Raw genomic sequence first — 27550 nt, forward strand, 5'->3', positions numbered from 1 at the left:
GGCTTAGTTATATAATAATTTTTTCTCCAAATATTTAAGCACCTTTTTCACCATGTGTGTTTTGTTTCTTTTCTTTCGTGCCCCTCTGTCCTCGTCCCTGTCTCTCTAGGTGGCAGTGGGAGACATTGTGAAGGTCGTCAATGGGCAGTATCTTCCAGCAGATGTGGTCCTGCTGTCCTCCAGGTTAGCTGTGCTAGTGGGCACCTTTTTTGCAATCAATGTTAAGAACAATAAAATATTAAGCAGCGCCTGGGGCAATCTTGAGCAGCCTCTTCCCTTCTACCATCTTCTCTCTGTCCCATTCTTCCATTTCTTGTCATTTGCCTTCTCCTGCCGTGACCCTTGGTTTCTTTCTCACATTCATTCCTTTGTGCTTTTTCTGAACTCTTTTATGTGTATTGACTCCACTTACTCTCCTGGCTATTTGGGGGGTTTTTCTTATTTATAGGGATACTGAGTCAAGAGCAGTGGAGTGGTCCATTCATTAATGTCAGGTTGCAGAATATCTGAGATTTCAGAATCTGTATCCTGATGGGCCCTGCCAGCAGTCTGTCCTGCAGAACCCAGTGCTACACGTTGATAGCTGTTCAAGAACCACAGGTGTTTTCTCAGCGTAATCGTGACCAGCAGATGGTGTTTGCTCTTCATCCACCCATGTTTTGCCCCTTTTCTGTCCAAGTATCATTTTCACATTCTCTAGGTAGTTTTATTCTAGGAAGGAATCATCACTCAGTGCAGTTCTTGACTTTTTTTGGGCTTGGTACACGAAAGTACATAGCTAGGAAAGAAAACTAAAATTAGGGCAAGAATTGACATCTATTCTTGAATTCAAGATTAAATTGTATGACGTTAGGACTATAACTTCCTATATTTATACACTGTTGGGAATCATAGATATGCATGCTGTTTGCATTTTCTTTGATTGCAGACAGCGTTTCTTGTATTGAAGTTAATCACTCATTGGATTTTAAGCCTAAGCATTAATTTTCTGCTTGAGATAATAGATTTAAAAATAGGACTCCAGGCCTATGGAGGGGGAAAAAGAACCAATAACACAGGGCAAGATTTATGTTTGTCCATATTGATTGACAACAAAGAAACTCTTAGAAATATTAAAATATTGATCACTTGATAGTTCAGGCTTTAAGTCTTGGCTGTGACCCTAGAAAATTGAGTGTGTGTGTGTGTGTGTGTGTGTGTGTGTTGTTTTGGAGACAAGGTCTTACTCTGTCACCCAGGCTGGAGTGCAGTGGCTCAATCATAGCTCACTGTAAGTTCAAACTCCTGGGCTCAAGTGATCCTCCCATCTCAGCCTCCTGAGTAGCTGGGACTACAGGTGCATGCCACCATGCCTGGCTAATTTTTAAAATTTTTTTGTAGAGGCTAATTTTTAAAATTTTTTTGTAGATGTTGCCCAAGCTGGTTCTGGAACTCCTGGCCTCAAGCAATCCTCCCGCCTCGGCGTCTCAAAGTGCTGGGGTTACAAGCGTGAGCCACAGTGCCCAGCCAGTTTTTTTTTTTAACTTGGTCTTAATACCGGATTGCTTTAGCTGACGTCATGTTTCCAGCGTGCTCATTATTAGTGTCTGAGTATGTGCTGTGTGCCGAACAACGTGTTGAGGAGGTTGTCCCACTTAATCTTCCCAATAACCCTGGATAGCCTTCCTTTGTACATGACAAGATTGAGATACGGAGAGACTAAACAATTTGCCAAGGCCATATAGCCCATAAAGGTAGTGCTAGGGGATTTTTACCTAAACTAGTGGTTTTTTAGTTGGAAGAGTCAGGGGGCGGTTAATCACTAACTGTGTGAACTTAGCTAAACTCAAAGATTAGAAATAGGATTATAATATCTGTTATGCTTATTTTTATTCTTCGAGTTTTCTGTCCTTAATGCTAGGTGTTTTGATTAGAAAGTTGGCCTTGAGATTGTAAAAATGGCAGAGAATTAAAGCCTTGCCAAGCCTGTGCCTCGATCCTTCAACTCCTCTGGCTGTTGTTTTCTTCAAAAAATGTGTGTTTCTACTGGCCATGCCTTGGGCAGCCTTTTTGGTCAGGCCCAGCCCCAGACTTGAAGGACTGCCTGAACCCAGTAGTTGGGTCTGAGTGGGGACATCACATGTTTCCCCTTCTCTTTCATCTTCAGTTCATTCCTGTCTTCTTGAGGTTCAGCAGTCATTATGTGGGGCTTACAAAGGCAGATCATCTGGGCAAATCACTCTCTACTGGTGCTGAGTCCCAAAGATGAGTGTGTGTTTCCTTTTTCATCCACTACTCTACTATCGTGGTTATTTATAACAATTTATTTTGAAGGGCCAATCAGCAGACACAGATTCCATAATAGAGATTTTCTAAGCTGTGAACTTGTGGAAAGGACCTTATGAAACTTGGCTCTTTTTTTCTCTCTCCTTAGTGAACCTCAGGCAATGTGTTATGTTGAAACAGCTAATCTGGATGGGGAGACGAACCTTAAAATACGTCAGGTAAAGTCACCTCTGATGACTTGTGTTGTTACGGTAGACACAACTGCAAATGTGGTCCCCACATATCTTTTTCTAGAGAAATAAAATATTCAGCCACAAAGGGTTATGCCTTAGCCCTAATGGAATCTGTGGGAAGAATATGCCATTTATGATGAGGGAGAATGTATCTGGAAAAAGCAGGCTGCAGCAAACTCTAGGTCATGCAGGGTGCCAGGCCTTCATATAGCATCTTATTGTGCTCTCTGCTGTGATGCTGGAGAGAGGGGACATCTTGATGAAGCTGAGTGGCTGGGAAGGACACAGCTTAGCGGACAAATGGAGCAGAAAAGCTCCAGGTACCCCAGTTTACATCATTGTTGTAATAAAGATTCTAATCCTAGAGGGTGATATAATTAGACACAAAACTTCCATGCCTTAAAGAAAACTATTCTTACCATATATTTAATTCTAGGATGAAGAATAGTCTTTTTTGTTTTTTTTGGTTTTTTTTTTTTTTTTTTTGAGATGGAGCCTTGCTCTGTTGCCCAGGCTGGAGTGCAGTGATGCGATCTCGGCTCACTACAACCTCTGCCTCCCGGGTTCAGGCGATTCTCCCACCTTAGCCTCCCGAGTAGCTGGGACTACAGGTGCATGCTACTACACCTGGCTTAATTTTTATATTTTTAAAGTAGAGATGGGGTTTCACCATGTTGGCCAGGCTGGTCTCAAACTCCTGAACTCGAGTTATCTGCTTGCTTTGGCCTCCCAAAGTGCTGGGATTACAGGCATGAGTCACTGCACCCGGCCAAGAATGAAGAATGGTCTTTAACATATAAACATTTTAAGCATTTTGACACTTAAAAAAATTTTTGCTGCTTAAAGTTGAATTCAGCAATTCTGTCCGTATTCTTTCTTTTCTACTGTAGATATTTGCTTTAGACTTTTTTTCCATTAAAAGAACAGTTACAGCCTGGGCAACATAGCAAGACCCTATCTCTACAAAAAACTTAAAAAATAGCTGGGCATGATGGCACATACCTGTAGTCCCAGCTACTTAGGAGGCTGAGGTGGGAGGATCACTTGAGCTCAGGATTTTGAGGCTTCAGTGAACCATGATTGCACCACTGCACTCCAGCCTGGAGGACGGAGTAAGACCCTGTCTCTTAAAGAAAAAGTGAAGAGCGCTAGATAATGTAAAATATTGAAGGGCTACTCTATTCTATCTTTATGACCAGTGTTAGAGTACAGCTAGTGGATTATGCTTGCTGTAAGGTGCTGGGGTATGTTAATTATTACTTATGCACGGATGTTTCCAGTACAGTGGTGGAATCTTAACTTTTAGCTTCATTACATTCTTTTGCCACTTTCGCATTAGATCGTTGTGGGAAAAGCTACTGGAAAAGTCTGCCTTGAGGGGCTGACAGTTTGACTTGTTAGCCCCCCAAATTATTGTACTAGAGATGCCTTATTTTTCCTTTTGATTAACCATAGGGATGCTGAATGGTGTCCCTAAGCACAGAAGATTGTGTTTGACTTCCTCTTTTGGTTTAATCTTTCAGGGTTTGAGTCACACTGCTGACATGCAAACACGTGAAGTTCTGATGAAGTTATCTGGAACTATAGAGTGTGAAGGGCCCAACCGCCACCTCTATGACTTCACTGGAAACTTGAACTTAGATGGGAAAAGGTATTATATGCCTTTTCTTCACTGTCTTTTAAACTATGTGACTAAGAATTACTGGAGCTTTGGAAAATATGTTTGTTTCCTAGTTTTGTAATATTTTAAAACAGTGAAATTTCATACCCTTTCAATTAATTTAAAGCCTTCCTTAGATTTAAGAAAAAAACCCTGAGCCCAAGGGCCTCAGATGAGGCTCAAAGCATGTGGCATATTCTTTCTGTGCCTACTCTCTGCCAGGCAGGAGAAATGGTTTTAGCTGCATAAAATTGTCCAGAAAAGCAGAGGAGAGTTATCTGAGGTGTATACAAGCTAATACACTTGTTACAGAAATGTGTGCGTGTGTATGTTTTTTTTTTTTTTTTGCTAACCTACTTCTAAGAAGCATTTGTTTGTTTTTAGAAAGTTGAATGAAATGAACACTTATTCTTCCTTTAGAATATTCAGTGCCCTCCTGTCTATATTCTGTTATCTTTGTTCTTCTGGCATTTATTATGTTGTTCTGGAGTTGTCTTTTGTTCTGATGTTGGAGAGCAGTTTCTACCTTCTGGCCATGTTTGTCTTGAGCCTCTTGCCAATGCCCCCTCCAACCCTGTAACCCAGCCTCTTGCAATGTCCTTTATATTTTGACGACCCAAGGCTTGGAAGGACCTGATCATAGGAATCAACCCAAATTATTATAAATATGACAACTAAGTGTGACTGCTTCTTGGTTTCATTTAGCATACATAGCTATACTACAGGCTCCCCATTTTGAATTTCTAAATTGTCACTCAGGTCTTTATTTACTCATTAAGTCATCCTTAAAAAAATTCATATAATAGGTTGCTGCTTTTTAAAATTTTACTCCTTTCTAATAGTCTGTAAAATACACTAGATTTATTTTACAAATAACAATAATAATAATACTTCCAATAATAATACTTACTACAAATGAGTAAGCTTCGGTTGTTATTTTAGCAACTTCCTTTCTGGGTATTTTCATAACAGGATCATGAGAGATATAATCCCCTGTAACATTTTATAGAAAAAGCATTTTTTTCTGTAGTGATGAGTGTAAAATAAAGCTTTCTGTGGGTTCTTTTGGGGTAGATTAAGCCAATGGTAACCTTTGTTGTCTGTGTTTCTCAGTGAAGTAGTTCAAATTGGAGGAAAGGGAACATTTGATTTATTGTGGGTTCGTGTTTAAGGGAAAAACTCATGCTTATTTTCCAGACTATCATTAAATATCATTGTTGTTTTTTATTTTTAGCCTTTTTGCCCTTGGGCCTGACCAGATCTTATTAAGAGGCACACAGCTTAGAAATACTCAGTGGGTCTTTGGCATAGTTGTTTATACTGGACATGACACCAAACTCATGCAGGTAAAACATTTCTATGCTGATTTCAGTCTTTTTTTTCTTTCTGCTTTTATTGACTAGAAGGTGGAAAATGCAGATGTTGCATTTAGGAAGTTCAAGTTTGTCTATGAACCTAAATTTGGAAAGAACTGCCTTTATTTTAGTTCCTTAGGTAGTTTTTTCTAGATTTCTGTTCTGTTATCTGATATTTGTTACCGTATGCCTGAACTACAAATGGCCTTTGTTTTCTGGATTAGGGGAACAATCAATTCTAACTTATTCTATCTTCTGGACTTAAGCGGGAATTAGTTCTAACTTTTAAATTTCTCTTTCTACTTCTCCTCTTTATCCCATTAATTAGGATTTTATAACAAATTATCTTATTTAACTGAACTTTAGACACTTTAAAATCAGTTATTTTTGAACTGTTTAGTTTTCATAGACTGAAGAAAAAAGTGAAGTTAAAATGATTTTGCTCTTTTTCCTGTTAATGTTTTTTAAATAATTGTTTGTGAATTTATAAGTCACATTGCTATTATGACATATTTTGCCAGACAGCTTTTGAAATTCTACAGAAATCAGTGTGCCTGTATGTCATTTCTTACATTTGTTTGGTATCACTTGGCATCTTATTTTTGCTAATGGTGGCTATTAATGAGAATTGGATTTTCAGCTTGTCTGTTCTTTTGTATAACTTCTAAAATGCACATTTGGCTGTATTTCTTGATTTAAAAATATTTAGTGACCACGTACCAAGTCTAGTGCTAGACCACATGGTTGCAATAGTGAAAGGCCCAGGCTTATCCTCAGGGAGCCAGTCAGGCTAAGGAGTAATATAGAATGACAAAATAGAGAGAGAGAGATACTGGAATGTGTGTCATTACTAAGTGCTGTCAGTGTCTATAGGAGGGTCATTCAACCTAGGCTGGAAGCCAGTCGACTACATGCTAAGAATGATTCCCCTGGCAGAAGCACATTTTAGATATTGAGCTAGGGAAAGGAGACTGTTGTGTTGGTCTCCTCTTTGAGGTCAAATGATAGTCAGATGAAAGAGGTAAGTATTAGAGGAGTTGAAGCAGTAGACCTTGGTGGCCATCCCAGCTAGTAAACACATTGGAGACAGAGAGGAGAGATGGGATTAGAAGGGTTGAGAGACTCCCTGAAGTTGAAGAGGATTGTTGGAGTTGCTGAGTGACAGGCTGATCAGTGGGTGGAGTCTCGTCTTTGTATTTCTGGGGTAGAGAGTTTCTAGCATGGGAGACCTGGGAGTGACCCGTGCGAGTAGGAAGACAAAGGCAGAGCTGTTGAAGGCCATTCGACGTTGACAAGTAAGGAACTGAGAGATTAAGGCATTTGATGGGCCAGCGCTGTGATTTTGAAGATACCATAATGGTGAGGCTGGGCCAGAGAGGAATGCCATGAGCCAGTTGTCAAGTCTTCAGTGAGTGACAGGGAGCAACCGAGAGGTCGGTGGCCTGGCTACAGGGGAGGGACAGAAGGTAGTGTAGCCAAAAGGCGTGAATTTTATGAGTGAGTTTTTTTTTTTTTTTTTAACATGGCATCCAAGGAATAAAGGTCCAGAAGTATTACCAGGTCTTGAATATACATCCAGTAATGCTACCTTCAGAGGCCAAAGGATGCAGATGTCTACTGGCGCACCCTCTGCTTGGGGGTACTCAAGGGAGTTGTGTCCTTGACTGTGTGAGGCAAGGAGGAGAGAGCTCTTGAGGGAGTGGGAGTACAGAGGGAAGTTCAGGAGCTGGAAAGGTAGGGGCCCAGGTGCAGTGGCCTGTTGCAGAGCTTGTGTGTTGAAGCAAGGTGGGAGGGCTCCATGGCAGCTAGAAAAATGAAGAGTTGGTGAATGCTGAGAGGCAGGTCTTGGGTGGATCAGGATTATTTAGTGTATCTGAGGTGTGCCTTATCCATCCCCCCTGCTAGGTCCTTATCCATTCACAAGGGCTGACTGCAATGCTGTAAGTTTATTGTTTCTGAGCAGCCTGCATATGAAGACTTTATCTTGATGAATAGTTTAGTGCTCTAGCCATGCAAGAACTCAGGAGGCTGAGATGGGTGGATCACTTGGGACCAGGAGTTTGAGACCAGCCTGGGTGACATAGTGAGACCCCATTTCAAAAAAAAAAAAATAGTTTAGTACCCTGCCACCTAGAAAGTATCCTTTAACTCCCATAGTGCAGTGTCAGTAACCCTTGTTGAACGCTTTGGGAGCTCCACTAACCACAAATCACTACTTCTGGCTTTTGTTTTTTTTTTTTTTTTTTGAGACAGGGTCTGGCTTTGTTGCCCAGGCTGGAGTGTGGTGGTGAACTCTTGGCTCACTGCAACCTCAGCCTCCCAGGCTCAAGCCATCCTCCCACCTCAGCCTCCTGAGTAGCTGGGACTGTAGTCACACGCCACCATGCCCGGCTAATTTTTGTATTTTTTGTAGAGACGGGGTTTCACCATGTTGCCCAGGCTGGTCTTGAACTTCTGAACTCAAGCGATCCACCCACCTCGGCTTCCCAAAGTGTTGGGATTACAGGCATGAGCCACAGTTCCCAGCCTACTTCTGTTTTTTATGATGAAGTGGCAGACAGATCATGGGTAGCTAGCTCACATTTGGTCAAGGCCCCAAAACTAGTTTTAAGATTGTGCATATTATAAATTTAAGCACTTTCCAATGTTTCTTATACACTGGGTTTTTTTTTTTTTTTTTTTTTTTTTACAGATTGTAATATTGTTTTTCTAGAGCATACATTGGTAATATAGCTTTTGCTCTAGAAAACCAATATTACATGAGTTAATTAAACTATCCTTTAAAACGCTCCAGTCTTCTCTTCAGTGAGTAAGGCATGCACTGAGTTTGCATTATGTGAGTGTGAGAGGCACTTTTCCTTGCCCCTAGGTGTGAGAAACCTCTTTGCAAGGCTTCTTGCTTGTTGACTGCTCACGTGTAAAATGATGGAAAACCCCAGAAACATCTGTGCTAGACCTGCTGTGCCTTTAGGGCTGAAACAACAGGTAAAAATAATGAGCTTTCAAAAGGAATATAACACACATAGCTGGAAGCCATCCTGTTTGTGAAATAACATTGTTTGTCTGTGCTTGTGCTGCTTGACCACAGAGAGGAGACTCAATTGCTGTCGGGTTCTTCTACCTTTTTTTTTTTTTTTTTAAAGTCTCTCACCTCAATGCTTTTTGCCCTTCAAGGTTCCTTCAGTTCATGTTTAGTTTACTTGCTTGTAGAAATATTTATGTCTATTATTTCTATTGGTTGATTTAATGGGAAAAAGAGAGATTATCACACTAATTACAGCAAACATAATTACAAGAAATCATGCACTATTCTGAGTGATGCACATGTATCAACTCATGATTCCTCACAACGGCTGGGTAGTGTGTGCTCATTTTACAGATGAGGAGGCTTGCGGCATAGAGTGTCCTAGTAACCCAAGCTTACAAAACCAGTAGGATTCAAAACACAGCCAGTCCGGCCAGGGGCAGTGGCTCACGCCTGTAATCCCAGCACTCTGGGAGGCCGAGGCGGGTGGATCACTTGAGGTCAGGAGTTTGAGACCAGCCTGGCCAACATGGTGAAACCCCATCTCTACTAAAACTACAAAAATTAGCTGAGCATGGTGATGCACGCCTGTAATCCCAGCTACTCAGGAGGCTGAGGCAGGAGAATTGCCTGAACCCAGGAGGCAGAAGTTGCAGTGAGCCAAGATTGTGCTGCTGCCCTCCAGCCTGGGTGACAGAGCCAGACTCCGTCTCAAAATAAATAAATTAATTAATTAAAAATAAAAAAAAAGAACAAATAAACAAAACACAGGCAGTCAAACTCCAGAGTCAATGTAACCCAGGGGTCCCCAAGCCCCAAGCCACATACTGGTGCCAGTCTGTGGCTGTGAAGAACCAGGCCCTACAGCAGGAGGAGAGAGCCAAGCAAGCTAGTGAAGCTTCATCTGTATTTACAACAGCTCCTCATCCCTCACATTACTGCCTGAGCTCCGCCTCCTGTCAATCAGCGGTGGCATTAGATTCTCATAGGAGCGTGAACTCAGTTGTGAACTGCGCATACAACGGATGTAGGTTGCTCATTCCTTATGAGAATCTAATGCCCAGTGATCTGCCACTGTCTCCCATCACCCGCAGATGGGACTGTCTAGTTGCAGGAAAACAAGGTCAGGGCTCCCACTGATTCTACGTTATGGTGAGTTGTATAATTATTTCATTACACACTACAATGTAAGAGTAATAGAATTAAAGTACACAATAAATGTAATGCACTTGAGTCACCCCAAAACCATCCCCACCCAAGTCTGTGGAAAAATTGTCTTCCACGAAACCATTACCTGGTGCCAAAAAGGTTAGGCACAGCTGCTCTAACTAGAATTCCATGGCCTGTTTTCTCAGGAGGGAATAAAATATCTAAGATACAGGTCTGATTTCAGCTTTTTCAAAATCTGACATTTTGACCTGTTTCTATTTATAAGTCCATTACACTGAAGTAGCTGGGTTCTTTAAGAATTTAATGGAAGAATTTATAATGCCTGTAGGAATTTAACATTAAAAGCTCATCATTGGGCCTGGTGTGGTGGCTCACACCTGTAATCCTAGCACATTGGGAGGCCGAGGTGGGCAGATTGCCTGACCTCAGGAGTTCAGGACCACCCTGGGCAACATGGTGAGACCCCTGTCTCTACTAAAAATACAAAAAATTAGCTGGGCGTGGTGGTGTGCACCTGTGGTTCCAGCTACTATGGAGGCTGAGGCACAAGAATCACTTGAACCTGGGAGTCGGAGGTTGCAGTAAACCAAGATCATGCCACTGCACTCCAGCCCAGGTGACAGAGTGAGACTCTGTCTCCAAAAAACAAACAAACAAACAAACAAAACAAAAGAAAACTCATCATTGATCATTGCAAGTAAAAATGTTCAGGGGGTGGGAGTCAGTAGGCCAAGGTTGGCTTTCCACAAAGTGCACATGTTGAAGTTTGAAGTTTTGGGATTGTTCCTCCTCTGTTAGATGAAAGATAAAGTTTTCTAATCCTCCTAATTGGCCAGAATTCAGCCACTGAAAAAGATCAGAAGTCAATAACAAATGGGGTATAGAAATGAGGTTTATGATAATTTTTTTCCTGCCTGTACATTTAGTGAATATTTATTAAGAATGATGAGATCATGCTTAGTTTTTAAGAGTTAGGATGACCAGTCCTGGACCTGGCCTGCTGGCCCTTACGATGAGGCCAGACCTGGATGTGTCGTCTCAGTTGTCCTTGATACAGTATTTGATTGATGATAAGCTGGCCTTTACTAATGGATTTCCATTTAGACTCCTGAGGATTTTTAAGTCCATAAAGGATGAATAATTTAGAGAAATAAAGTAAAAGGGAAAAAAATGGAAATAAAGGAAAAAGCTGCTGTGTTGTTTAGATATTTAAAGGACTTAGCTTTTCAAAATCACCAGTACAATCCCCCAACTCCTCTGCCCCCAAAGAAAACTGTGGGGAAATAGTATTTTTGGTTTGCCAATAGAATTCAAATAACAATTTCAGTGATGTGGTATAAATTTTTCTTGGAGCTTAGGAGTGAATTGCCTTATGTTTTCATCTCAGTTTTATTTTCACATTGTGACTTTATTTGTATTCTTATCTTTGGAGACATTTTCATCCTAGCTCTTTTAATGATCAGATCAATGGAGACTAGTGAAGGAGAATGCTGACTTAAGTTTGGCACAAGGTACCATTTTTATGGTTAGTGCCTTACAAACTCTCAGATTATCCAAACTTGGCAAATCGGTGTTGTCTCTTAAAAGTCCGGGCCCAGCCGGGCATGGTGGCTCACGCCTGTAATCCTCCCACTTTGGGAGGCCAAGACGGGCAGATCACGAGGTCAGGAGATTGAGACCATCCTGGCTAACATGGTGAAACCCCATCTCTACTAAAAATACAAAAAAATTAGTCAGGCATGGTGGCACACACTTGTAATCCCAGCTACTCGGGAGGCTGAGGCAGGAGAATCACTTGAATCCAGGAGGCAGAGGTTGCAGTGAGCTGAGATCATGCCACTGCACTCCAGCCTGGGCAACACAGTGAGACTCTGTCTGAAAAAAAAAAGCCTGGGCCCATGACTCATGGAAGGAGACCTGCAGGCTGACACTCCTGTGTGAGCCTCTCCCTGTCCAATTCCTGACTTCTGATTTAAGTCAGGAATTATTTCACCTCCAGGAATGGATTACAAATAATTCCCCTGTGGCTTTCCCCTCTTCAGTGTCTCCTTCCCCCACCTGCTGTTATTACTGTACTGGTTTCCTCTGGCTGCTGGGACAGATTTCCACAGTTTTAGTGACTTAAAAAAACATGAGTTATTATGCTGCAGTTCTATAGGTGAGAAGTCTACTATGAGTGGTAGACTCCCTACACTAAAACTCGAGATGTTGGCTGCTCTTTTCTGCAGGCTTCAGAGGGGACTCTGATCATTTCTCTGTCTCCACCTCTCCCTCTGAGCACAATTCGGAAAGGTTCTCCCTTTTGATGACCCTTGTGGTTAGATTGGGTCCATTTGGGTAATCCAGAATAATCTCTCCCTGTCTCACAGTTGTTAATTTAATTTAATCCCATCCGCAAAGTCCCTTTTGCTGTATAAAATAGCACACTCAGGCCAGGCATGGTGGCTCACGCCTGTAATCCCAGCACTTTGGGAGGCCGAGGAGGGTGGATCACCTGAGGTCAGGAGTTTGAGACCAGCCTGGCCAACATGGTGAAACCCCATCTCTACTAAAAATACAAAAAATTAGCCGGGCGTGATGGTGGGCGCCTGTAGTCCCAGCTACTTGGGAGGCGAGGCACGAGAATTGCTTGAACCCGGGCGGAGGTTGCAGTGAGCTGAGATCACGCCACTGGACTCCAGCCTGGGCGAGAGAGTGAGACTCCATCTCAAAAAATAAAATAACATACTTGCAGTGCCCCACAAGTAGGATGTGGGCATTACTGGTTGGGCGGAGGGGTAGTCATTAGTTTGCCCACCATAAGTACCTTCAGATATTTTTTAATAAAATGACTTCAGGTGCATAACTGCCTTGCTCAGACAGTTCTGTTGACTTTCCCATGGCTGAGAGGATCTAGTCCCAAATGTTCCACCTGAACTGGAGTGATTCTTGAATCCAGCTTTAATGAATCTTTCTATACTCTCCTGCTAACACTGGCCTCGGCTCCAGCTGGGCTGGTTTCCCCCCAGCAGTGAGAAGGCAGGTGCTAAGCCTGTGATAAGGTTGCCGTTCTCCTTCCATTTCTCCTTTGCTGTCTCCATCATTCAGGATGCCACTCAGCTTTCTCCTGCCCAGGCCCTTCCTGACTCTTCCTGGTCCTGCTTCTTGTTCACAGTTCTCCAAATGAACTTTTTATCCATCCACTTATTTTGAAACCCATTAATGTTCTGTTTTGCATTATTGATATGTATGTGTTTGTGTATGTCTTTTTTATTCCTCAAATTCTGAGCTCCAGGAGGAAAAATATGTGCTTTAGAAATATCTCTGTATATTTATTGTAGAGCTGTGCTATTACCGTGAAGGTCTTCTCTAGATTTTTATGGTATGGAATGTCTAAGTTTCTCTTGGATTATGAGTGTTCTGATTTCTTTGAAACTGGACTATATTTAGAACCTGTTGTGTTCTAAGATAAGGAGAGTGACAATTTTATGCTAAGATATAATCATAAGAAGGACAGAATGAATCATGTAATGTTGGAATGTGTTCTTTAAACTGGTAGAGTGTGTCATCTTTCTTCATTACTTAAAACTAGCTATTGATTCAGGAGCATGGTACACTTTTGAATTGCATTGATTATTTGGCAAAAAAAATAGTCTTTTACTTGTTGGTTGTTAAATATGGTTGTTTTACCTCCTTCCCCCCAACCCCTTGCCCCAAATCTGTTCTGTGACCCTTACTGACTTTCAATGCTGTTGTGTAGAATTCAACCAAAGCACCTCTCAAGAGATCAAACGTTGAGAAGGTGACTAACGTGCAGATCCTGGTGTTGTTTGTCATCCTCTTGGTCATGGCCTTGGTGAGCTCGGCGGGGGCCCTGTACTGGAACAGGTCTCACGGCGAAAAGAACTGGTACATCAAGAAGATGGGTAAGTGTCGGGGTGAGTTGCTTGTTCCAGTGGAAGAAAACCATTCTTGATACGTTCTTGCAGGCATGGTTGATGTGTGGTGTCCCTGCCGTCCTTCTGTTCCCTTTGGTTACTGTACATAATGCCAGCTTCTCAAGGAGAATTGAGATTAGGATCATGTGATCAAGCGAAGATGGGAACATTTGGGAATTGTTTTATACTCAAATAGTTATTTTTAAACTCTTTGTTAAAGTATTTTCTTAGTGGTTGCCCTAGGAATTACAATGTATTTCCCAATTTATCCAAATCTACTTTTGATTAATACTAACAATTCTAGTCAAACACAGAAATGTCACTCCAGTGTACCTCCATTTCATCTCCTGCTTGGTGCTGTCATTGTTACATTCCATTTATCTGTGTTGTCAGCTCCAAAATACAGTGTTATAATAATCTGTGTCTCTTAAAGAAGCTAAAGGAAAAAAGAAAAAAAGTATATTGATAGTGTTTTTTGTTGTTGTCGTTGTTGTTTTGAGATGGAGTCTTGCTCTGTCGCCCAGGCTGGAGTGCAGTGGCGTGATCTCGGCTCACTGCACCCTCCACCTTCTGGGTTCAAGCAATTCTCCTGCCTCAGCCTCCTGAGTAGCTGGGACTACAGGTATGTGCTAACATGCCTGGCTAATTTTTGTATATTTAGTAGAGACGGGGTTTTACCATGCTGGACAGGCTAGCCTCGAACTCCTGACCTCAGGCAATCCACCCGCCTTGGCCTCCCGAAGTGCTAGGATTACAGGCGTGAGTCACCACGCCTGGCCAGGGTTGTTTTATATTAACATATTTACTTACCATTTCCAGGTCTTGCTCTTCATTTCTTCCTTTGGATTTAACAGCAGTGTCATTTCTTTGCTTCATGTATCTTCATTCTCTCCTCACTCCTTTGCACTGTCGTATATGTTACAAGTATATAAGTTCAACAATGCAATTTTATGATGCTTTTAGCAATTGCTTTTTTAAAATTGAGAATATATAATTATACTATCTTTTATAAATCCTACAGAATTATTACTAGTGTCCTTTGTTTATGTGGATTTTAATTACTGTCTGGTATCTCTTTCATCCTGGAGAACTTCTTTAGTATTTCTTGTATTTGTAATTGTCAGGTAGATATTTGTTTGTACCTTAGAGATATTTGTAACTATTGGAACTTAGAGATCCTATGTAGAAACTCCTTAATTCTACAGGAGAACAGGAGAGCAAAGTAATATGTCAGGAAGAAAAGCAACCAACAGGAAAAGTGGAAGGGTTGGTAGTGAGTAGGAAGTGAAGGGATTGTGGAAAGGTAAAATTACTGGCCAGCATATGCCTGCTCCCCCTGTACGTTCCCTGCTTCTTGTCTTTCCATCACAGCCACGCTTCAGAACTCTAAATCGGAATCAGACTACCACCATTTGATGTAATTTCCTGGGAAAAAACCTAATAACTATGGTTTGGAGCCATTACAAATTCTCAATCTCCCTCCAATCCTAGCCTTCTGCTATCTTTATTCTCATTCTGGTTCCCTTCACAGACAGCTTTAATATCAGTTAAACCCTGTTGCAGCCTTCTCCTTAAGCCTCTTGCTGAGTTAAGAAGATCTCACTACTTTACCCTTCAAGCAGAAGATCATGGCTGTCAAGGAAAGAACTTTCCCTTTGATACCCCCGGACCTTGTCCCCCTCTCCCTCCCCCATTCTCTGTTCCTCCTGGAGCTGATGCTTCCTCTGCTGTGGATTTCATCCCCTAGGGTCCTGTTCCATCCTTAGGGATCTTGTTCCCTCCAGATAACCCTTCTCTTATCTTTAGTTGGGCTCAAGCCTTCTCTCTCTTGGTCTGCTTCTCTTGTTCACACTTTTGTCCATCTTTCCAGCTCTTTGGAGTATCCCCAATATACATGTTACCTTAGTGAGCTTGTAAGTGTTCCTTACAACCATTTCAAAGGCCTGTCTTCTTTTCTACATTCTTTAAAGTTTGCTTCTTTTCTCTGTTCTTCAAAACTTGAAACCAGCATTTCTTCTTCTGGATTGCCTTCAATGACCATACTTTCCCATTAGAAAGCCTTCTGTGTTGGTTCCCGCTACGTCTTGTGAGCCTCTCTTTAGTAGACGCATCCTGCTGTGCAGTTGCATTGTGGGGCCTGTGTGCCTCCTACAGAAAGCAGCCTTTGAACTCACAGTTCCTGACATACAGGAGGTGCTCAATAACTATTTTAACATGAATCTCTAAATGAGCCAATAGACTTTGGTTGTGAACACCTTTCAGATACTCTGGTTTCCTTCCACAGACACCACCTCAGATAATTTTGGATACAACCTGCTGACGTTCATCATCTTATACAACAATCTTATTCCCATCAGTCTGCTGGTGACTCTTGAGGTTGTGAAGTATACCCAAGCCCTTTTCATAAACTGGGTGAGTATTAAAGCGAGTTGAATCACTATTTTCCAATGCTATTTCAGAGCCTTTGGCATTTAATTGAGTGCTCAAAAAAGAACTATATTCGGGGGGAGGAGCCAAGATGGCCGAATAGGAACAGCTCCGGTCTACAGCTCCCCGCGTGAGCGACGCAGAAGACGGGTGATTTCTGCATTTCCATCTGAGGTACCGTGTTCATCTCACTAGGGAGTAGCAGACAGTGGGCGCAGGTCAGTGGGCGCAGGTCAGTGGGTGAGTGCACCGCGCGCCAGCCAAAGCAGGGGCGAGGCATTGCCTCACTCGGGAAGCGCAAGGGGTCAGGGAGTTCCCTTTCCAGGGGTGACAGACGGCACCTGGAAAATCGGGCCACTCCCACCCAAATACTGTGCTTTTCCGACGGGCTTAGGAAACGGTGCCCCAGGAGATTATAGCCCGCATCTGGCTCAGACGGTCCTACGCCCACGGGGTCTCCCTGTTTGCTAGCACAGCAGTCTGAGATCAAACAGCAAGTCGGCAGCGAGGCTGGGGGAGGGGCGCCCGCCATTGCCCAGGCTCACTTAGGTAAACAAAGCAGCCGGGAAGCTTGAACTGGGTGGAGCCCACCACAGCTCAAGGAGGCCTGCCTGCCTCTGTAGGCTCCACCTCTGGGGGCAGGGCACAGACAAACAAAAAGACAGCAGTAACCTCTGCAGACTTAAATGTCCCTGTCTGACAGCTTTGAGGAGAGCAGTGGTTCTCCCAGCACACAGCTGGAGATCTGAGAACGGGCAGACTGCCTCTTCAAGTGGGTCCCTGACCCCTGACCCCCAAGCAGCCTAACTGGGAGGCACCCCCCAGCAGGGGCAGACTGACACCTCACACGGCCGGCCAGGTACTCCAACACACCTGCAGCTGAAGATCCTGTCTGTTAGAAGGAAAACTAACAGAAAGGACATCCACACCAAAAACCCATCTGTACATCACCATCATCAAAGACCAAAAGTAGATAAAACCACAAAGATGGGGAAAAAACAGAGCAGAAAAACTGGAAACTCTAAAAACCAGAGTACCTCTCCTCCTCCAAAGGAACGCAGTTCCTCACCAGCAACGGAACAAAGCTGGACGAAGAATGACTTTGACGAGCTGAGAGAAGAAGGCTTCAGACGATCAAATTACTCCGAGCTACGGGAGGATATTCAAACCAAAGGCAAAGAAGTTGAAAACCTTGAAAAAAAATTTAGAAGATTGTATAACTAGAATAACCAATACAGAGAAGTGCTTAAAGGAGCTGATGGAGCTGAAAACCAAGGCTCGAGAACTACGTGAAGAATGCAGAAGCCTCAGGAGCCCATGCGATCAAATGGAAGAAAGGGTGTCAGCCCTGGAAGATGAAATGAATGAAATGAAGCAAGAAGGGAAGTTTAGAGAGAAAAGAATAGAAAGAAACGAGCAAAGCCTCCAAGAAATGTGGGGCTGTGTGAAAAGACCAAATCTACGTCTGATTGGTGTACCTGAAAGTGAAGGGGAGAATGGAAACAAGTTGGAAAACACTCTGCAGGATATTATCCAGGAGAACTTCCCCAATCTAGCAAGGCAGGCCAACATTCAGATTCAGGAAATACAGAGAACGCCACAAAGATACTCCTCGAGAAGAGCAACTCCAAGACACATAATTGTCAGATTCACCAAAGTTGAAATGAAGGAAAAAATGTTAAGGGCAGCCAGAGAGAAAGGTTGGGTTACCATCAAAGGGAAGCCCATCAGACTAACAGCGGATCTCTCGGCAGAAACCCTACAAGCCAGAAGAGAGTGGGGGCCAATATTCAACATTCTTAAAGAAAAGAATTTTCAATCCAGAATTTCATATCCAGCCAAACTAAGCTTCATAAGTGAAGGAGAAATAAAATCCTTTACAGACAAGCAAATGCTGAGAGATTTTGTCACCACCAGATCTGCCCTAAAAGAGCTCCTGAAGGAAGCTCTAAACATGGAAAGGCACAACCAGTACCAGCCACTGCAAAATCATGCCAAAATGTAAAGACCATCGAGACTAGGAAGAGACTGCATCAACTAATGAGCAAAATAACCAGCTAACATCATAATGACAGGATCAAATTCACACATAACAATATTAAGTTTAAATGTAAATGGACTAAATGCTCCAATTAAAAGACACAGACTGGCAAATTGGATAAAGACTCAAGACCCATCAGTGTGCTGTATTCAGGAAACCCATCTCACGTGCAGAGACACACATAGGCTCAAAATAAAAGGATGGAGGAAGATCTACCAAGAAAATGGAAAACAAAAAAAGGCAGGGGGTGCAATCCTAGTCTCTGATAAAACAGACTTTAAACCAACAAAGACCAAAAGAGACAAAGAAGGCCATTACATAATGGTAAAGGGATTAATTCAACAAGAAGAGCTAACTATCCTAAATATATATGCACCCAATACAGGAGCACCCAGATTCATAAAGCAAGTCCTGAGTGACCTACAAAGAGACTTAGACTCCCACACATTAATAATGGGAGACTTTAACACCCCACTGTCAACATTAGACAGATCAACGAGACAGAAAGTCAACAAGGATACCCAGGAATTGAACTCAGCTCTGCACCAAGCAGACCTAATAGACATCTACAGAACTCTCCACCCCAAATCAACAGAATATACATTTTTTTCAGCACCACACCACACCTATTCCAAAATTGACCACATACTTGGAAGTAAAGCTCTCCTCAGTAAATGTAAAAGAACAGAAATTATAACAAACTATCTCTCAGATCACAGTGCAATCAAGCTAGAACTCAGGATTAAGAATCTCACTCAAAACCACTCAACTACATGGAAACTGAACAACCTGCTCCTGAATGACTACTGGGTACATAACGAAATGAAGGCAGAAATAAAGATGTTCTTTGAAACCAACGAGAACCAAGACACAACATACCAGAATCTCTGGGATGCATTCAAAGCAGTGTGTAGAGGGAAATTTATAGCACTAAATGCCCACAAGAGAAAGCAGGAAAGATCCAAAATTGACACCCTAACATCACAATTAAAAGAACTAGAAAAGCAAGAGCAAACACATTCAAAAGCTAGCAGAAGGCAAGAAATAACTAAAATCAGAGCAGAACTGAAGGAAATAGAGACACAAAAAACCCTTCAAAAAATTAATGAATCCAGGAGCTGGCTTTTTGAAAGGATCAACAAAATTGATAGACTGCTAGCAAGATTAATAAAGAAAAAAAGAGAGAAGAATCAAATAGACGCAATAAAAAATGATAAAGGGGATATCACCACCGATCCCACAGAAATACAAACTACCATCAGAGAATATTACAAACACCTCTATGCAAATAAACTAGAAAATCTAGAAGAAATGGATAAATTCCTCAACACATACACCCTCCCAAGACTAAACCAGGAAGAAGTTGAATCTCTGAATAGACCAATAACAGGAGCTGAAATTGTGGCAATAATCAATAGCTTACCAACCAAAAAAAGTCCAGGACCAGATGGGTTCACAGCCGAATTCTACCAGAGGTGCAAGGAGGAGCTGGTACCATTCCTTCTGAAACTATTCCAATCAATAGAAAAAGAGGGAATCCTCCCTAACTCATTTTATGAGGCCAGCATCATCCTGATACCAAAGCCGGGCAGAGACACAACAAAAAAAGAGAATTTTAGACCAATATCCTTGATGAACATTGATGCAAAAATCCTCAATAAAATACTGGCAAACAGAATCCAGCAGCACATGAAAAAGCTTATCCACCATGATCAAGTGGGCTTCATCCCTGGGATGCAAGGCTGGTTCAATATACGCAAATCAATCAATGTAATCCAGCATATAAACAGAACCAAAGACAAAAACCACATGATTATCTCAATAGATGCAGAAAAGGCCTTTGACAAAATTCAACAACCCTTCATGCTAAAAACTCTCAATAAATTAGGTACTGATGGGACGTATCTCAAAATAATAAGAGCTATCTATGACAAACCCACAGCCAATATCATACTGAATGGGCAAAAACTGGAAGCATTCCCTTTGAAAACTGGCACAAGACAGGGATGCCCTCTCTCACCACTCCTATTCAACATAGTGTTGGAAGTTCTGGCCAGGGCAATCAGGCAGGAGAAGGAAATAAAGGGTATTCAATTAGGAAAAAAGGAAGTCAAATTGTCCCTGTTTGCAGACGACATGATTGTATATCTAGAAAACCCCATTGTCTCAGCCCAAAATCTCCTTAAGCTGATAAGCAACTTCAGCAAAGTCTCAGGATACAAAATCAATGTACAAAAATCACAAGCATTCTTATACATCAATAACAGACAAACAGAGAGCCAAATCATGAGTGAACTCCCATTCACAATTGCTTCAAAGAGAATAAAATACCTAGGAATCCAACTTACAAGGGATGTGAAGGACCTCTTCAAGGAGAACTACAAACCACTGCTCAAGGAAATAAAAGAGGATACAAAGAAATGGAAGAACATTCCATGCTCATGGGTAGGAAGAATCAATATCGTGAAAATGGCCATCCTTCCCAAGGTAATTTACAGATTCAATGCCATCCCCATCAAGCTACCAATGACTTTCTTCACAGAATTGGAAAAAACTACTTTAAAGTTCATATGGAACCAAAAAAGAGCCCGCATCGCCAAGTCAATCCTAAGCCAAAAGAACAAAGCTGGAGGCATCACACTACCTGACTTCAAACTATACTACAAGGCTACAGTAACCAAAACAGCATGATACTGGTACCAAAACAGAGATATAGATCAATGGAACAGAACAGAGCCGTCAGAAATAATGTCACATATCTACAACTATCTGATCTTTGACAAACCTGAGAAAAACAAGAAATAGGGAAAGGATTCCCTATTTAATAAATGGTGCTGGGAAAACTGGCTAGCCATATGGAGAAAGCTGAAACTGGATCCCTTCCTTACACCTCATACAAAAATCAATTCAAGATGGATTAAAGAGTTAAATGTTAGACCTAAAACCATAAAAACCCTAGAAGAAAACCTAGGCATTACCATTCAGGACATAGGCATGGGCAAGGACTTCATGTCTAAAACACCAAAAGCAATGGCAACAAAAGCCAAAATTGACAAATGGGATCTAATTAAACTAAAGAGCTTCTGCACAGCAAAGGAAACTACCATCAGAGTGAACAGGCAACCTACAAAATGGGAGAAAATTTTCGCAACCTACTCATCTGAAAAAGGGCTAATATCCAGAATCTACAATGAACTCCAACAAATTTACAAGAAAAAAACAAACAACCCCATCAAAAAGTGGGCGAAGGACATGAACAGACACTTCTCAAAAGAAGACATTTATGCAGCCAAAAAACACATGAAAAAATGCTCACCATCACTGGCCATCAGAGAAATGCAAATCAAAACCACAATGAGATACCATCTCACACCAGTTAGAATGGCAATCATTAAAAAGTCAGGAAACAACAGGTGCTGGAGAGGATGTGGAGAAATAGGAACACTTTTACACTGTTGGTGGGACTGTAAACTAGTTCAACCCTTGTGGAAGTCAGTGTGGCGATTCCTCAGGGATCTGGAACTAGAAATTCCATTCAACCCAGCCATCCCATTACTGGGTATATACCCAAAGGACTATAAATCATGCTGCTATAAAGACACATGCACACGTATGTTTATTGCGGCATTATTCACAATAGCAAAGACTTGGAACCAACCCAAATGTCCAACAATGATAGACTGGATTAAGAAAATGTGGCACATATACACCATGGAATACTATGCAGCCATCAAAAATGATGAGTTCATGTCCTTTGTAGGGACATGGATGAAATTGGAAAGCATCATTCTCAGTAAACTATCACAAGAACAAAAAACCAAACACCTCATATTCTCACTCATAGGTGGGAATTGAACAATGAGAACACATGGACACAGGAAGGGGAACATCACACTTCGGGGACTGTTGTGGGGTGGGGGGAGGGGGGAGGGATAGCATTGGGAGATATACCTAATGCTAGATGACGAGTTAGTGGGTGCAGCGCACCAGCATGGCACATGTATACATATGTAACTTACCTGCACATTGCGCACATGTACCATAAAACCTAAAGTATAATAATAAAAAATAATAATAAAAAATAAAAAAATAATAATAATAAAAAGAAAAAAAAAAAAGAACTATATTCATTTACCGTTAGGTCCAGGGGCTTAAACTGGCCATACAAAGAACTGGCCAGGGATCACCAGTGAGGGTGTTTTTGGGGAATGGAAGGGCAGTGGTACCTATTCAAGGGGTTGTTGTGAGGATTGGTCAGAGAATGGGGTGGAATGCTGAGCCGGTGCCTGTCATCTGGCTGCACCTGCTATTCACGCTTTTAACATCTAATTAGGGCTGAAGAAAAGGCCTCTTGGGTGTGTTTACTATAGTGGTCACTCGCATATGAAAATTCATTGTGATAGTCAACTTGGATTTGATTGTAAGGGTGGAGATAAGATTTTTGAAGGACTGCCATGGCTCTTAAGCGGTGGACTTCAGCAGCCAGTATTTGTAGACCATGCACTTTGATGTGCATTTTTATTTGATCTTCACAGCAATCCCGTCAGCAAGGTCAGAATCGTGAGTTAGTCTAGGTTGTGAAATGATTATCTTGAAATCAAATCATATATATATAAATATAAATCGTGTGTGTGTATGTATATATATATGCGTGTGTATATGTGTGTGTATATATATATTTCTTTTTTGAGATGAAGTCTTGTGCTGTCACCCAGGCTGGAGTGAAGTGATGTGATCTCAGCTCACTGCAACCTCCATCTCTTGGGTTCAAGCGATTCTCATGTCAGCCTCTCTGAGTAGCTGGGATTACAGACATGCACCACCATGGCTGGCTAATTTCTGTATTTTGAGTAAAGACAGGGTTTCACCATGTTGGCCAGGCTGGTCTCGAACTCCTGACTTCAAGTGATCTGCCCACCTCGGCCTCCCAAAATGCTGGGATTACAGGCATGAGCCACTGTGCCCAGCCAATTTTCTGTATATTAATTCTATGCTTCCCCTCAAATCACTGGGCTTCTCTATCCTAGTTGCCACTGTTTTTCACCCAAAATTTAAAATTAGCATTTCTTTTCTTTTCTTGTTTCTTTTCTTTTCTTTTCTTTTTGAGACAGTCTCGCTCTGTCGCCTAGGCTGGAGTGCAGTGGCGCTATCTCAGCTCACTGCAAGCTCCGCCCCCCAGGTTCATGCTGTATATAATCTTTTGGGATTTTCTTTTTCACTTATATTTACAACTAGGGTTTAGAATTTCAAACCCAGTTGTGGTCCCCTAGAGAAGAATGGAGGTGGAAGTGGGGTGAGGGGAGATGTCCTAAGGCTACAAGATGGACATCACCTTTCACCTTGGTTCACACCCCTACAGAGGCATCCTCGTTGCACTTTGAATAAAATCCAGCTCCCACCTTGACGGCCTCACTGACCTTTTCTTTCCCTGCACTCCCCCTCCTCACTATGCCCAGCAAGGGGCTTCTCCTGCCATCCCCAGAACATTCCCTGTGAGCTCTTGCCGTCAAGCCTGGGCTGGCTATCCCAGTCGACCTGCTCTTAAGTTTCAGCTTCAACGTCACTGCCTCCACAGCCTTTCATGGCCATCCAACCTGAAATAGCCCCTCTGTCACAGTGCACTGCTTTATTTTGGTTACAGCACCCCCGGTGTATTTTATTTATTATCTGTCTTCCACCTTTGCAAGAAAAAAGTCTGGTCTATGTCAAACTGTATATCTAGTGGGGAGTTTTAAAAGACTGTTCTACAGACCTGTGGGGGTCTCCCAAACTCCTTCAGGGATTTGTAAGGTCAAATCATTTTCATACTATTAAGACTTTATTTGCCCCTCTTTGTTGTATTGACACTTATACCTTTGGTGCAAAAGCAACAGTGGGTAAAACTGCGGGTGCCTTAGCCGGGATCAAGGTAGTGGCATCAGCTTATACTGGTAGTCACTGCATTTTCTTTACCATCTCACACTTGCAGGGAAAAAAGCAATAATTTGTTTCATCCATTAAAGCTGGAAAAAAAGATAATATTTAAAAAGTCATTAAAAAGCACTAAAAATTATTACCGTTACTAAGTTTCAACCCTTGAGTATGTCTTTTTTATATTCTGTGTGACTCAGTGGGAAACACACACAGAGAACCCATGGTACACACTGAAGCACAAGGTTTTCCCAATGAAATGTGCATCTGAGATTCAACTGTGAGCTGAACCAGCAACTCTTTTTCATGGAACGTTATCTTTACATGAAAGAAGTGCTGACAGACCAAAGATGGCAGAGATAATAAATGCAGTGAGCCTGACGGTTCAAGAACTGACAGTATTTTTGGCCAATGATAAAATTCAAGCAAATTTGGAAAATTCTCAGCGTTGGAAAATGTGTCTACATATTTCCCAGTACTTAAGGCATTCCTGATAGGATTGGTGATGACACTAATGAATGTGGTTTTTTTATCTTAGATAATGAAATGTGTCAACGCTCAAAAGAGTTACATAACTCAGTGAACCAATAGTTCTAATTGAATGATGCATGATTTCACACAATCATGCAAGAGTAAGACTAATGGATTTCAATGTAACAAGTGAAAAATTATATCAGTCATTGATATAATTTCAGATTTCACAATGCAACTAACTTTTAAAAAACTACTACTGGTCCAGTTTTGGTAGAATGTCAAAGAATGAATAGGCACGATTTTCTCCAAAGGCTATTAACACACTTTTTCCTTTTCTAACAAAATATCTGGGGTAACCGAAACAACTTAGAGCATCAGATTGAATACAGAAGCTGATATAAGAAGCTAGCTGTCTTCTTAGACCAGACCCGACAAAAGATTTGCAAAAACGTAAATCAATGCCGTTCCTTTCATAAAAGTTTTTATAGCTATTTTTCATAAAATTATATTAGGTTAACATACAATGGTTTTATTATTGAAGTGTTTAAATAAATTAATAAAATCTTTTAAAATGTTTTACTTAAAACATTTAACTTTATTTTTTTTTAAAGAGACAGGTTTCACTATGTCACCCAGGCTGGAGTGTAGTGGTATAATCACAGCTCACTGCAGCCTTGACCTCCTAGGCTCAACCAATCCTTTCACCTCAGCCTCCTGAGTGACTGGTACTACAGGCGTGTGCTACCATGTTCAGCTAATTAAAAAATTTTTTTTTTATTGATATGGGGGTCTTGCTATGTCGCCCAGGCTGGTCTTGAACTCCTAGCCTCAAGCAGTTCTTCTGCCTCCACCTCCCAAAGTTCTGGGATTATAGGCATGAGCTACTATGCCCAGCCAAAACATTTAAACATTTATATACAGTTTTAATTTTTAATATGGTCAATATCAGTAGATATAACCCCAAATAAACAAAAACTCTCTGGGGTCCTCAATAATTTTTAAGAATGTAAAGGGGATCTTGAGGCTATTTAAATTTAATAATCTTGAGACTATTATGAATGGAAAGGGGATCTAGAAAACTAGTGGTCTGAGAATGCTGCTGTAGTGCCTAGTGCATGCTAGGTACTCACTAAGTGCTGAGTGAATGTTGTAAAGACACATTCTCTTTAACATTTGTCTGCCTTCTGAAGCTTCTGTCTTTCAAAACATCTCCAATTAACATCTGGAAAACTGATCTGTTTGTTTTATTTTCTTGGGAGCCATAGTGCTTTAACTGTGGTTCATACATGTTCGAGTAGCGCTGCTTAGATGAAGACCTAATGACTAGAGTGCAAGCCCCAGAACTCAGACGTTACCCTCAGAATCACTGTGTCTCCAACTATTTTTTATCCTTTCCTTTTTCTTAAGTGCCTACATCAAGATAAAAATTTAAAACTAGTTTGCAGTGTGTTTCATGCAATTGCTTTTATTTTAACTGTTGGTATTGCAGCAGTGTTGTTTTTTTTTTTTTTTTTTTTTACTGTTAAGCATTGTGAATGCAGGGTGATCTAGCTGCACTGCATACCAAACAGGAGCCTAAACCACCATTTAAACAGTGGTTTTTAATAGGAAAGCACAGGCCAAGTTTTAAAAGTGACTCTTAAGTGTCCTTCTGGAAGACAATAGACGTGGTTATAACAATTTCTGTGGTAAAATAGAGAGTCCACAACGGGTTTGTGTCACACTAAACGGAAGCCACATTGGAAGCTGTCTCATGTTTAAGCAAACACTATGCTTTACAAGATTATTTTTGAATGGGCTGCAATATGTAAAATCAACTACAAGCTTTCAGATGAGCTGAATGATGCTACAGAACCTGAACTTGGAACTACCTTGTCTTGGTAAGATGTACATTCTCTCTGTTAGTGTCACATCAATGACAAATTGGTGACAGCCACAGCTCTTAGCTGGCCACATCCCCAGAACTTCTGGTAAAGTCCACATAAAGCTCATCTTTGTGTGAGGCCCCAGAGATTTGAGGCCTCACGAGGGCATTGAGTTGTGCCCTCGCAACTGCCTTGCCTGAGTTTTCTGAAAAAAGGTCTCCTGCTTTCAAAATTCCACGTTAGCATCTAAGTGCTATCTTTCAGCTACAGCGGGCAGCTCTTTTCTTTTCTTTCCTTCTTCCTTTCTTTTCTTTTCTTTCCTTCTTCCTTTCTTTTCTTTTCTTTCTTTCTTTCTTTCTTTCTTCCTTTCTTTCTTTCTTCTCTTTCTTTCTCTTCTTTCTTTCTCTTTTGCTTCCTTTCTCTCTTTCTTTCCTTTCTTTTTCTTTCTTCTTTCTTCTTTTTTCTTTTTCTGAGACATGATCTTGCCTCACTCTGTCACCCAGGCTGTAGTGCAGTGGTGTGATGACAGCTCACTGCAGCCTTGACAATTCAGCTCAAGAGATCCCCCCACCTCAGCCTCCCAAGTAGCTGGGACCATAGGTGTGTGCCTCCAGGCCCAGCTAATTTTTAAGTTTTTTGTAGAGAGGGGATCTCATCTTGTTGCCGGGGCTGGTCTTGAACTCCTGGGCTCAAGCCGTCCTCTTGCCTCAGCCTCCCAAAGTGCTGGGATTATAGGCATGAGCCACTGCACCCAGTCAGGCAGGCTTTACTTCAGATGAGCATAACTAAATCAGTAGGAGAGGGAGTGAGATGAGAGGTGAATCTCAGATGGTGACTATGATATGAATTGTGATTTTTTCTGCATAAGCTGCAAGCACTCAGGCTCAAAATGGGATTAGAAACATTCCCGCCATCTTCCATAGGAAGACTGGTGAGACACAGTGGCTCAGAAGAACCAAAGATTCAGTATTAGCAGGAAGATGCTAGATAACATTTCCCTGTTTTGCAACACATCTAACCTGAATTTAATAAATCAGGATTAAATAAAAGCATTTTCTTTTCAGATCCAAAATATGAAGCCACACAGCCTTGGGCTGAGAGTCAGATTTCACAAGCTGAGCAGGAACAGGCCCCATCTTCCATTAGCTACTCAGTTAGTCAAGGAGAACTGGAGCTACACATTGGGAGGGAAAAGGGCCACATATTTT

General features: G+C 41.6%; 1 protein-coding gene across 1 annotated transcript in view; it reads left to right on the forward strand.

Annotated features, from left to right (window-relative positions):
- LOC129011221 (phospholipid-transporting ATPase IB-like) overlaps positions 1-27550 on the forward strand; it is a 96987-nt gene that overhangs the window by 64160 nt on the left and 5277 nt on the right. The window contains exons 7-12 of the mRNA XM_063650989.1: positions 110-183; positions 2414-2483; positions 4022-4149; positions 5393-5504; positions 13448-13613; positions 15910-16037. Coding sequence (XP_063507059.1) covers positions 110-183; positions 2414-2483; positions 4022-4149; positions 5393-5504; positions 13448-13613; positions 15910-16037 — 678 coding nt within the window. The remainder of the gene's footprint in view (positions 1-109; positions 184-2413; positions 2484-4021; positions 4150-5392; positions 5505-13447; positions 13614-15909; positions 16038-27550) is intronic.

The sequence above is a fragment of the Pongo pygmaeus genome, chromosome 14, assembly GCF_028885625.2.
Source record: "Pongo pygmaeus isolate AG05252 chromosome 14, NHGRI_mPonPyg2-v2.0_pri, whole genome shotgun sequence".
Lineage (NCBI taxonomy): Eukaryota > Metazoa > Chordata > Mammalia > Primates > Hominidae > Pongo > Pongo pygmaeus.